At 33.6% G+C, this 14,259-nt stretch overlaps 1 protein-coding gene across 3 annotated transcripts; it reads left to right on the top strand.

The window, feature by feature from the left end:
• Positions 1–1,545: 1,545 nt before the first annotated feature.
• On the top strand, positions 1,546–11,358 carry LOC121729365 (solute carrier family 66 member 2). Of its 3 annotated transcripts, none has more exons than XM_042117857.1 (6): positions 1,546–1,989; positions 2,295–2,431; positions 3,402–3,479; positions 6,760–6,976; positions 10,326–10,458; positions 10,695–11,358. In XM_042117857.1, exons 1-6 carry the CDS (start codon positions 1,787–1,789, stop codon positions 10,749–10,751), a joined length of 825 nt encoding a protein of 274 aa, XP_041973791.1. In that variant the 5' UTR covers positions 1,546–1,786; the 3' UTR covers positions 10,752–11,358. The 3 variants fall into 3 exon arrangements, with proteins under 3 accessions (XP_041973791.1, XP_041973783.1, XP_041973801.1); XM_042117849.1 differs by having other exon boundaries at positions 3,354–3,479; XM_042117867.1 differs by lacking the exon at positions 3,402–3,479.
• Positions 11,359–14,259: the final 2,901 nt, after the last annotated feature.

The following is a 14,259-nucleotide window of genomic DNA, read 5'->3' as shown; positions in this document are numbered from 1 at the left end:
CACTCTTTGTTGGTCTTTAGCATTATATTATGTCTATGGTCTGAAGGGATCGATTTATTTAAATAACATCACGGACTCTGTTGTCAGCATGACTGGTAGGTACCTCATAAAGTGTGCACAATTTCAATTGGCTAGTTCATGAGTAATTTAATTTAAAAGTTCCTTTTTAGGTGTATATTGATTGTCTGTTATGAAAATACGAAGAGAAGATCAGACCTCAGTTTTATTTTCTACACCTAAGAATAATGAAAGAAATAATGAGTCAGAGATGAGATATTATGACATTGAACAACTTCTGAAGATCATGAAGTATTATAATATGAATCTGTTGAATATTTAGATTCTGAGTTTGATGAATAACTTAAATAAAAGCTAATAATGAAATTATAAAAATGTATTTTTAAACTGCCTAATGCCTATAGTTTTACTAATAAGGGAGTTTATTTCGTGATACTTTAAAACTATACATAAATAAAATTATATCTGCAATAGTCTATATTAAAATAATTAGTCTATATTATAAAATTAAACACTAGCTAAAAATTGTACACTAGCCAATTTGTAAGTGTATGACTGTACTAGATGTTGCCATAATCATAGTTCATTTAGCGCCCTCAGCGCAGGTTTTTTATTTTTCTGGTCAGGCTTTAAGTTCGTTATCCTAGTCGTCCTATGAGGGATTTTCCTATATTTTTAATTTGATTGTCAAACAGTTTCTATTTCAGTAACTAGATGGCGTATGGGTAGACAACTATCGGTAATACCAGGGAATACCATCAATAATTGCTACAAAACTGGGCAAAATAATGTAAAACTTGATACGTTTCAATTTGAAAAAGACGCAATAATATTCCAATGAATAGGATAATAAAGTTATTATAACGATGTTTTAGCTAAAACTTACGGAAGAAATAGCCCTATTTACCGATATTCACACCAAATGTCACTGGAATTGTACATTTTGGTTTTGACAACATCTTACCTGCACTTTTGCAAGATAACGGATATTTAATGGCTAATATTTTAACATCAAAAACCCAAATAATACAATTTGGAAAAAAAAAAAAAAAACCACACCAACAATAAAAAGTAGAAGAAGTTTGAAAGTGACATGCCCGCCAAAACTCTTTCAGTTGTCAGTTTTCAGTTTGACGTGTCAGCGTGTTCCTAAACTGTTACCTATACTGGCCTAATAGCTTAGGCCAATGAACGCTTAGGTTTAGGATATTTTGATTTATGTCACACTTGACAGTACACTGATATTTTTTGGAAACACAACCTATATATAGTCAGAGGTGCCAACCTGCAGATAATTTCAGATCGGTGAGGAACCAATAGAAAATCTAGAAGTGTTTATCCTTACGCCATCTAGTTAAGATTGTTGAAAATAAAATTAAAAAATATAAATGAAAATCCCTCATTGCTTTCGCTTTTTGCTAGCCGTCGTAAAACGTAAAAACAAACAATGTCAAACTATTCATTTGTATGTCAAAGTTGTCAGCTGTCATTTGTCAAAGTATTAAAGTGTCAACTGTGATACTCATTCCATATTTCCGATCGTAATTTGGAGATTTGCACAAGAAATAGATCGTGTCGTTTGATTTGGATTATTTAAAACATAATAAAATCTGCATCAAAAACGTGGCCATAAAAATAGGGATGAGTGGCTAATAAATGTAAAATATACAACAACAATGTGCTACAGATCCAGTGTTCATACCAAATTGTAAATTAATTGAATTTGTTCATAATTGTGGAATCTTTTGTTAAAAAAGTCAGAGAAACAATGGATTGGATAATTTCCGACGAGTTGGGGCTCACAGTCGGCCATGTAGTGGGTTGGACCGCGGCCGGTGCTATGATCATTGGAGGAGTAGCACCCTACATCCCTCAATACAGGCATATTCGTAAAACACAGGATGCAGAAGGATTTTCACTTTATGTCTGCTTAACACTTTTAATAGCCAACACTTTACGTATACTTTTCTGGTATTTTTTATTTTACTATACATATAGATAACTAAAAATAGACTCTTTTCTTTTGTCCTCCCCACTTTTGGCTTATATTATTGAAACATATGTTTAAAAATTTTAGGGCTCAAGTAAATGAGACTTGGAGAATATTTTTCTGTGCAAATAATGTACCATAATAACTGTGTAGACATAATTTTTGTAGTCTAATAAACAAAAACATTTAAACTACTGATTACTTCCCTTGTATTAATAACTTACATTTAAATTAATCTATTAACATATTACGCAAAAGAGTAATGTTATTTTGTATGTAATTTCAGGTTTGGGAAAAGATATGAGTTACCCTTACTGATTCAGAGCATTGTAATGAATATTACAATGTTTGTGATGATACATCTTTGTGTTACAGTAAGAAAAAAGAACCAAATAATAAGGGCAAGAGAAAGAATTTTCACAGGTTAGTATTGCTCTTTAAATTACCAAATGACAACTATATTCTTTGTATAATAGTAATCTCTACTTCTTGGTTTCTCAGAATAACACAATTTGTTAAAATTTATTGTTAATAGTGTGTACAAAACTTTTATATCTCATAGGATGTTGATCTTTTTTGCTATTTTATTAAAGCAAGCAAAATTAACAGTTGTGTATTATATTGAATTTTACATGCAAATTAATTTTCATGTGCTTTTTTTTGTTAAATGAAACTTTAACTTAGTATAATATCTCTGCTTTTCTTCTTATTTTCTTTTAATTTTTTTGCACCTTTACACTTTATGATAATTATTATCCAATTTTTTATGAAAATAGCAAACAAAAAATTTTTAAATAAATATTGTTTGTTTATGTAATATTGTATCTGAAAGACCAAAAATAAGTGGTTTCTCAAGAATAGAACCACACTAGATTTTTTTCACAAAACCTGTATACTAAATTTAATAATAATTGCAACCATTTCCAAGAAACTATTAATGTATATTATCATAAATGTTCAAGATGGTCTTGCTTAACACCTCCAGTGTGGGTATCGCAGACACAATAGATTCTTAATTGTTATGCGGCAGCCGGCTGCCACTTGGGAATTGATGGGTTAAAGTATAATCATTTAATAGTAGTAACTGAAACCAAGCAAAATAATTAAACAATATTTTAATTTTGTGACTTTTTATAAGAGACCTTTCAACCAATAGTAGGTCAATATGACACTCAAAGTTAACCTTGTGTTGTGAAAAAGCAATCTATTGCTCAATTATTATCAACTTCAGAATTTTTTTGTTCTTCAAAATTATTATATTTATTGTAATATATTTTTTGCTTCTTTTTATTATTTGCTAACATTTTATGTTTTATTTGGTGGTCGGTGCTATTGGTGATATTAGGTGCAATATTCATGTTATATATACTGTTGTGTTGTATAAATGGGTCAGCCCAGCCAGATGAGACGGCCGGCTGGTTAGGACAGCAGAGTGGCATCACTGGCAGTGAGAAGCCGCATCGCTTCTATGGTGAGTCATTTGTGGCATCACAATAAACATTCGGTATTTTATGTTACATTCCCATTATTGTTCTGTTGCAACTGCCATAGATGCTCGTGCTTCTCACTTTGGGTATACACCACATTTTTGTTCATATGATACTGCATTTAAACTGAAATGAAATCTTGCTTTGAAACTAAAATTTATTTTTGTATTTTTTTTTTATTCATTTTTATGGTCAAGAATATATACATAAATCACCAAAAGAATATACCTATACATAAATAAAAATAAATCACAATGAACATTTTATTAAGTTAAGGATTTAAAATATATATTATATATTCAAGTAAATTTTATCATGTCTATCATTAATTTCAACATAAGTGATAATGGATTTATTTATAAAGCACGTCTATCAGTGGAACGTAAGCATGAGTTGATAGTAAGTTAGTTTACTATTATATTATCTCATTTCTGGTTAGAGCATTGACCCACACGGCTGCATTCTTGTGTATTGTAATCTCTATGTTATAGTTTGCATGCTTCTTCCCTATTTACGTCAATGTTTTTTACTAAATTAGACCTATAACTTGAGTACTGATAAAAGTAAATGTAGAGCTTATAAGAAGTTAAATATTGTATTGCGCATAGCTGGGCATTAACTCGTTAATCCGTTAATTAACTTTGAAGTTAAATTTAGATAATCTCAACAGATGTTAACTTCTGTTAATATGTAGAAGTCCGTTAATCGTTAATCCAATGCCTACTATGGGGGTATTACATTATCATTTATATGATCATATATATAGGATCCAATATATATGATCATTTGATCATTTCTGCATATTACATTATCATATTTCATTGATCCTATTTTACGTCATATGTGGTTTCAATAGCCAATGGAGGGCGCTAACGCTGACAGGTATTGATGTCAGGGTTACTAGATCTCAGAGAATTCGATTTGTCAAAAGACATCGTCATTTTTAATATGGCTTGTTTTTTGTTATTTCAGCAAAATTATCCAAGTATATAATTAGAAAAATAATTACATTACATTATTTGAAACATATTAACGAACAAGAAATTAAAAACTTTTTTATATTAAATAACTGGCAACACCTATTTCTATGACCGTACCGTATCCAATCTCTCAGCAAATGTCGATAATCTATGATCAAGGAGGAAATGAATCATTTATCTACATTACATTATCCAATATAAATGACTCAATGATCTAGGATCCAATATAAATGATAATCTAATATCCCCCTATTAACCGCACAGCACCACGGTGTGGCGCGAAAAACAGGTTTGGACGTGCAGTCTGTCAAGAAAGAGTAGAGTGTAGACCTACGCCGTATAAAATTCTCTAAATGTAATCACATTTAAAAGGTGGTCTATATAATTCATATTTTAATTTTATTTTATAATATTTGTGGTTTCGGATAATGATGTAGGATCGAATCACGAGTCACGGCGCCTGTCTTGCCTTTCCACTGCACACTTTGGGAACCCCTGTTCTAACCTGTTAACTTCCAGAACCCAAACCAACATTTTTTTACAAGTTCACTAACGCAACTATATAAAAATGCAATTTTACACAAATTTATAGTCTGTCAAAAAAGTGAAGAAATTAAAAAGTGGCAACATCGTCACTACGATGACACTTCATCCCTTTCAAATCAATCTGAAAAAAGGGATGACACTACGATGTTGCCACTTTTTAATTTCCTCACTTTCGTGACAGACTATACAGATTAACGATTAACGTTAACTTGCGTTAATTCTTTCGAAATGTAACGCTTTAACGTTTAACGAAGCTAACTTTTTTCGTAACGGATTAACGAAGTTAACTATTTGATTAACGGTGCCCAGCTATGGTATTGCGTTTGAGTAAACATGCTTATGAGTTATTATTATAGGTCTAATTTAGAAGCTTAAGCTAATAAACAAAAATAATTAATTTGCAAATGTTTGTGATTAAAAAAACAATGCTTTTTTAATGTAGAGATAGAGTAAACCAGCTTGCAGATAATGCATTGTTTTGTTACTTAAAGTGATCTGAAACCACATTAATAATGTGTGCGTGCGCCTTTTCTAGTATACAATATGTTAGTGTAAACACCGTTATCCTTGAAACCATCAAATGAGCCCGTCAAAATGAACAACTTTTTCTATGAGAACAATGCTGGGAACTGAAAAAAGTCCGTCTTCATATCCATACAAATTGCCGATCCGGGCATCCATTTGGGTATAAAGACGCCATTTTTTTTTAGTTGTAGAAGATGTTGCAATACCAATGGGCATTGTCAAAAAAAATCACATGTACTTTTATATTTCTTTTCGTTAAAATAGGGTATTTTAAGAATATAAATTAAATAATTTTGAAATTCATTGGCTAGTTTTTTCTCAATAAATTTTTAAAGTTTCGCTCTGACGTCATCATCGGCGGCCAATAATTGAACTCTGCAATATGTGTTTTCCTTTCAATCTTATTTATAATGGCTGGTTCGTCAAATGCAAGTTCTCATTAAGTATGTGAAAGCTGATACGAGAAGCTTACCAAAAGTTCGAAACGTAATGTTGGTCGAATTTATTGCTAATTTAACGCCATTGAAGGTCAAACAAAGGTTAAACATATTTGTTCAAAAATATAAGTAACTAATGGGTATTTTTTTCGTTTATATACAGAAAAACGATCACTGACCTTATTCCTCGAAATGTTTTTGTAATGAGCAAAATTAAAAAAAAATGGACAATCCCCATTATAGAATATGTTTCGGAGCATTTACTTTCCTTGGACTTCTAATAAATAGAAATATTATTTATTTATTTGATAAAGATATTTATTAATTTATTAAAATTTACACTAACACACTGTATACAGTGTGTAACAAAAATAAGTGATAATACTTTAGGGTGTGTACGTGTTCCTTGTAGAGAGTTCACTGTGAAAGTAGCAGCGCTGAAAGACGAAAAATTTTTTTCACTTTTGTATGGGCAAGGGCCCGAGCGTCACGAGTTTCCCCATACAAAAGTGAAAAAAAAAGTTGATCTACACATCCTAAAGTATTATCACTTATTTTTGTTACACCCTGTAGATGCAATGTTTTGCTTCGTAAAATGTTCTGAAATCACATTAATGTGTGCGTGCGCCCAGTCTAGTATAATATCTTTAAGGTCTTAATTCTTATGTTTCTAACATGACATAACTGCTGTATGTTAAAAAAGTTCCCAAGTGTGATGTGGGGGCTAAAACGTAATTGAAACGTGTGCTTATTTATGACTACCTCTTAATTTCCAGATATGGATAGGAAATATTTCTGGGCGTGGACGGACTTCCAGAGCTACGTGGACTGCATGCTGGTGTTCTCAGTACTCGGTGCTGCTGTCACGTACCTGCTCATCGAGTTCTCTCCCTTTGTCGAACTGATTGGCTTCCTCGCTGTGTTCACGGAAGCCATGTTGGGTGCTCCTCAAATAGCCAAAAATCTACAAAACAAGAGCACTGAAGGCATGAGGTGTGTGCATGAAATTCAATAATTTCTATATTAAAAACTAGCTTTCCGCCCGCGGCTCCGCCCGCGTGGATATTGGTTATATCGCGCTTCAAAATGAAACGTACTTCTTTTCGTGAGGGATACTCACACACCCACGTGCTGGCGCCGTTCTAGTACATGCTATGTATTAGAGATGGCGCTGTATGTGAAAAATGATTTTCCCTGTTTTCCTGCTTTTCTCTTGAAGTTTTTTCTTATTTTTTTGCTATAGACCGCACGGAGCCCGAGACCTTCCCAACGAATGCAAAACCGTGGAAATCGGTTCTTGCGTTCTGGAGTTATAGCGTCAGGAAGAAAAACCCGACTTATTTTTATATATTAGAATTTAGATTGTCCACTCATTATCAAGATCACCATTCATCCATGGCCATCGTTTCTTTCGCTGCTTTTAGGGTTCCGTACCCAAAGGGTAAAGACGGGAACCTATTACTAAGACTTTGATGTCTGATTGTCTGTCTCCAGGCTGTATCTCAAGAACGGTCATAGCTAGAGAGTTGAATATTCACGGATTATGTGTTTCTGTTGCCGCTATAACAACAAATAGTAAAAAAAAAATCAAGTTTGTTGTATGGACAACAAACTTGATTTTTTTGGCATTTTTTGCTCTATATCAATAATGGCTACACATAGGCACTTGAAATATTCACAAAATACTTAATGGTATTAGTACTTTAATAATTGATAATAAAATTAAAATAAATATTTAAGGGCTCGCATATAAAACGTCATTTTTTTTTCCTATTTTTGCTTTAAATGTAAAAAATTCACCTTCTCCTTGACAAATTCCTCAACAGTCGAAATCATAAGATAAGAATAATAAAATTATAGCACAATATAAAGAATAATTATAACACATTAAGTAATTTTGAAAAATTGAATAACAATAAGGGTGCACGGGAGTGCCCCCGCCAAGATGAGCCATTATACTTTTACTGATACCGACGCCCCCACCGAATAATCAGACAATGTGCTATTGTGCGGTTTTTGCTGTTATGCGATTTTTAGCATCTAGAAGTCAAAATACATCATGTGAATTTTTTTCAGAATTTCTCTGTGGATATTTACAAAGATTTAAAAAATTATGTGTTTATATTCCATAACAATACTTAAAATTGTATTTTACACCAAAAACTGGGCAATAGGCTATTGCGAAAAAATATGTCAAAACGAATTGACGATAAACAACTATTGCATGACTATTTGGGTAAATGAATTGCTGCCTACTGCACACTTCCACTCCTGCGCATCTCACTTTCACACTCCTTCTACTTAGGTAGCCGCTGATCACCCGCCTCAGGTTCCCCAGATACCTAACTTCAGCTATCCGAACCTTTACAGCTGGCCACCAAGCATTGTTGAAGGCCCCCTCTGTGTCCAGCGATACCACAACAGAAATTTTCTCTTTCTCTCTCTTCTTTCTGATGTGGTTCAATAACCTATAGAGGGCGTCTTCGGTGCACCTTTGGGGCATAAAGGCATATTGGTTGAGTTTTATTTTGGACAACTTGTAGAATCTGAGTCGGACGACCATCATGTCGTGATGATCATGTCAGTCCACTCACCTCCAGCCTCCAGTCTCAGACAAGGATCAGATCAGTCATCGCAGAGGACAGGACCCAAGAGTCAGAAATTGTCAGACTTTCTTCATTAAAAAAAATAAGAATGTCTGACTGTCCCTGGCTAGCTTTATTGGATGTCTTAAGTCGTCATAAACGTAAGAACGACCAGCGGTCGTTTTGTAAGACATCAAGACGTGGTAAAGTCCTTCCTAATATTCGTTAAATTATGTACATTGCTCATATTTTTATTTTATACTTTACGGCTATTGTAGGAATCCGTCTTCTTCAGTTTTCAGGATATATAAACATAATCTGTTTCAATTTTTGTAATCCACATGCGGGTTTTCTTACAAACAAGGATGTATGGGCAGTAATAATAATAATAATAAAACATTTATTCATGAACTATGGACATTACACCACACTACATTACCGGAAAAAAAAAACAACAGTTAAAATGATGTTGACATGGCAATACAAAACAGTAGTCTAATATGAACTATAACTAGCCTAGCAACTAGCAATACTTGCTAGTTGCTACAAAATAAACTAATCGTGACCGATAAGCAGCGAGATCTGTTACAAATTAACGAAAACGTATTTAGATATCTTCTTCTTTCGCAAAGACTCCTAAGAAGTGCTTAAAACTGTCACGACAGCACTTGTTACAGTTTCGCGCCTGCAAGCAGCTGTCAGACAGTCAAAAATTATTCGTGGAAGTTGTCCTGCAGGTCCTAATGGGACCCAATTCAGTATTTAATTAGGAATGCGATTGCGAGCTACTGTAAGGTGTGCTGTTATAGTGTGTTATGTGAATATTGTATTGTGACTTGAAAAGTTTTTAACATAGTTTTGATCCTGATTACATTGAACTGTATTACGATGTAGACAGAAGTCGATGATTAAAGCACCCTCATATAAGAAAGGCCTATGATGCTCTCGGAAGACTGTTAAAAGCAATTTCCTGCCATTATCATTCATTTTATTAGAACATAATATGATATTGATTATTGTGACACCAACTCTGGTACTCCGGTGGCGATGAGGGTTATGATTAACATTTTAATTAACTGCAATGATTAAAAATACTATTAAAATGATAAAGCCAGTCTCCAGAGTGTATTTTTTTGAACCAAGAGCTGTTTCGATTGCAAGAATGTCATTTATGTCATCAAATAGTGAATGTATTAAAACAAAAATACATAGTATTTTTATTTTACCTATAGTAGAAATCATTAGAATAAACGAAAATGACTATAATTATAAAGTGTACAATATTTTTAATCACCGAATAGTAAAGTAATAGGTGTTTACCAACATTCTTATCTCAAACAATTTCCCCGAATAATATTGCAATGAGATATTATATATGCATTTTATTGAAGTTGAAACGCAAAATTAACCGAATAATCATGCAATAGACAATAATGATCAGAGCTTGACCTACTCCAGAACGATAAGTTGCGGTTTGCTTTATTTAAAAAAAACCTTCGGTGGTAATTAAATATTGTTAATATAGCAAGATAGGCAAAAAAATTAGCTTTCATTTGAGATTTGATGCTTTTTTTGACGGAGTTATCAACAAAAATCAGTTTTTCGGCTCTCCTGAACATTTTCATTTTTACGATTGTCCGATTATTCGGTGGGGGCGTCGATACTTATAAATAATAACTTGGTAGTAACTTATATAATACTGATGATACTAATAAGTAATAAATAATATACTTAATGCTTGTCTGTTTTAATTTCAGTGTAAGCATGGTAATCATGTGGACCTGTGGGGACGTGTTTAAAACGGCATATTTTGTGATCAGAGAAGCTCCAACACAGTTCTGGGTTTGCGGAAGTCTTCAAGTCACCTTGGATATTGTGATATTGTTCCAGGTAATTTTTTGTACATTTTATTTATTACATGTATGTATACGTGATAAGCTTAAACTTCTGAACTAAACAAAAAAGTCAACATGAATTGACTTAAAATTCATAAACACTTCCAAATGCTCTATAGCATTTTTTTTGTAAGAAAATTGTTTCGGTAGTGAAATTTTCTATTCATGGGTACATTCAACCAGAAGAAGCTCTTCTCACGACAAAATATAAGTCGTGAAAACTATTTTCAGGTGTGGATATACCGGCATAACACGTCGGCGGCGCGGAGACTGCGACGCGGGGACTAGCAGTGGACGGAGAGTGAGTTATAGCGCCCGACGCCCGCGCGCCGACGCCCCTCCCCCGGCCACGCCCCCGGCCCCGCCCCCGCGCGCGCCCGATCACACACACTATATGTGATTAACCTTGTAGTACGTTTGTAGTTTTGCAATGTGCTGTACATCCAAGCTGGGACTTGTACCTACTCGAAATATAAAGGCGCAGAAGATTGCGCCCAAACCAGCCTTACAATCGAACGAATCGAGGTACTGGACCCCTAATGTTAATTAGTAGAGTTGTGGGACTGTTGTAGAAAATAGTAGTCTACGCATGACATGCGTATATTGTGATTGGCAAGGTGAATTTGAATTGCACCAAGACCGAAAGTTCAAAACCGCTCTAAAAGAGCCGCACATTGTAGACTTATCTGCGTACCGATAACGAATCGGTTTGTACTTTGTACAGTCATTTATGGTTTTTAGCCTTTTTGACTAACATATAAGTGGAAAGTGTACATTGGGTGATGCCAAACATTTTAGTGAGTAGGGAAACTCATATAAAACAAGAGAGTTAGAAAGAGCTTACATACACCTTGACACTTATATCTTCATAGTGTTAATAACTTTATCATGTCTAGACCAATCTTTTACTGTGTGTAAAAGTTTTATACTTTGTATATAATTTTTAATCTTACCTGAGATTAACTTTCCATTTTACGTAAGCTCGCAAGCAACTTTTAAATAGATGCCATAAAGGATGCTAAATTTTAGCGCCCTGCAATAATAATATTATTCTTATTTTATAATGTTAGTATTCTACGCAAGAAACGTAACGTATTAAGTGTTTTGTGTTTAAGTGGTGCTAGATATTGTGAGCCAATGAGGCCTCTTTCAATTTGAAAAACCGTTGATACTAGTCGAAGTGATGATAATGTTATTTATATTATGTACGAAAATACGCGAACAAAATATAAACAAAAATACTGTATCCTACAGGTTTTATATTTGTCAATGTTTTATATTATATTGTTTAGGTTTCTATGAACTATTTTTAAACACCGTTGCAAGTGCTGTAAGTTGTAACTAACGCCGTAAATATTATCTTTTGAATAACGAATAGTTCGAACAACATTTTCTGTATGTTTGTCCCTTGTAATAATTTTGTTTTTATGAATCATATTATTATATTTTATTTATGGGATATTGTGTCATTAAGTATTTTTACAACAGTCATCATTTACAAACGAGACGTGATGTTTGGACATTTGTAATTAATTACATAAAATAAGTAATCGGCCAAGCGCGAGTCGGACTCACGCACGAAGGGTTTCGTACCGTTATAGAGCAGAAATAGGATAAAAATTCTGTTCTTTGTATTTGACCCCCCCCCCCCCCCCCTAAATTTTTATTTTATTTAAGTAAACATTATTATTAATTGTCAAAGTAAATATATATTTAAGGCCTTTGTAAAAATTTCAAGTGACTACCTGTTGCCATTATTGATATTGAGCAATTATTATTTTTAACAAAAAATTAAAACCGACTTCCAAGGTAAAAACAATAATAATATTATGAACTAAAAAGTATTAAATAACTCTTACTCTATAATAGTGCCTTTTTCTGAATTCGTCTAAATCTCAACTATTTCTGTACATACTACAGTCTTCATTATTTGAAGTCGGTACCAGCTAATTTTATCGTGAGGTCAGTCAATGTCAGAATATCTGAAGCTTTTGGGACTGGTACCGAAAACTGGTACTGGAAAAGCATCAATAATTGGGTCATAATGTAATGACCCATTGCATAATTATGATTTTGATGATGATGATCAAATAAATTGATGTGTTGGCTTATGCTTTCAGTTGTTTAAACAACGCCGAAATCCCCGAACCTGTATCTATAAGGATTCAAAAGTTCTGTTGGGTACCTTCGGATCCAGGGTATAACTTGGTGCGAAATCTTACTTTTTGGTAGCATTTACCTCGAATGCTTCAGAAAAAATTGAAATCACTATATGTTTCCATACAAATTTTAAGGAGTCCTCTCGATTCCTCCAGGGTCCCATCATCAGATCACCACATTTATGGACATGGTACCAAATTCGAGTTAAACCCTATACAACATAAAAAGAATTTTGAAAATCGGATCACAAACGGCTGAGTTATCGTTGAACATACAAAAAAAAAGATACATACAGCCAAACGTATAACCTCCTCCTTTTTGGAAGTCGGTAAAAAAGGCCAAAAAAATCACGTTTGTATGGGAGCCCCCCTTAAATATTAATACTATTTGTTTTTAGTATTTGTTGTTATAGCGGCAACAGATATACACAATCTGTGAAAATTTCAGAAGTTTAGCTGTAGCGGTTCTTGAGATACAGCCTGGCGACATACTGACAGACGGACAAACAAAGAAGTCTTAGTAATAGAGTCCCGTTTTTACCCTTTGGGTACAGAACCCTAAAAAGACTGAAAATAGTAAGCGTCTATCATAATTCATAACACTTAAGTGTATATTATCATAACACGCGTACAATATGTTATACTTTGTGTATATGGCTTGGTTTATGTCAAACACTTTTATGTAAGCGCATTATACCAAAAATGATTGTAAACAAACCAACACGTCTCTACGGATAACATAACATCCGTTCTTGTCTTTAAAATACTATGCATAATATTGTAAATTTTCCATCGTGCAAAAACGATTATTGTGATAATACCACTTTTTAGTACAATTATTGATTGCGTTGTGTGGTTCGGCATTTTTAGGTAATGAAATATTGTTATTTATAATATAGGTAATGTAATAGATACTAGATCCAAGGGTAGAAAATATTCCATAGGCTAAGTTAGTATTGCCGAGTCGGTTTACGGCACGTGATAAGCGCTGGTTTCGCTTTGAACTTGAAGGTGTAGAAAACCATTTGATCAATATAATAAAAGAAAGTAGGTAAGATACTCATATTGTACCTCAGATTAAAGAAGTACTCCATAGTGCCATTATCAATAAAAAATTTGACGCCATGCTGCTGTCTTTATCTTTCAAGTGGCTTTTCCAACGAATCAGATATGGACGGCAGCATGGGGTTAAACTTTTATTAATAAGACGCTTTCATTAATAATTTTACATCCATTAGTAATTGTAATTAGGTTTTCTGTTATTTTTGGATACAAAACTGCATCATTCACGAATTTCTCAATAAATCAAGCAACTTCTATTAAGTATATAATATCTCACAGTAGTAGTTCCACAAGTTGTAGTGAAGTTACAATAGTAGGAGGCATGGGCGTACCGAGGGGGCCCCCCTGCCCCCCCCCCCCCCCCCCTGCATCATGTTGACGTCCCTGCTAACTATATTAACTAGTACTTTTATCTATAAAAATTAAGAAAACGATTTTTTGCCATTTGTTTGCAATACAATATTTTTACAACAAAAAATTATTATTTTTTTATTCTTTATAAACACCTAGCTTATAAAAATCTGATTTGCCCCCCCCCCCCCTGGCCCAGAACCTGGGTAATTTGCCCCCCCCCC

Source organism: Aricia agestis, chromosome 1, assembly GCF_905147365.1.
Source record: "Aricia agestis chromosome 1, ilAriAges1.1, whole genome shotgun sequence".
In the NCBI taxonomy this organism is placed as follows: domain Eukaryota; kingdom Metazoa; phylum Arthropoda; class Insecta; order Lepidoptera; family Lycaenidae; genus Aricia; species Aricia agestis.
This window is presented reverse-complemented; position numbering and strand designations above follow the sequence as displayed.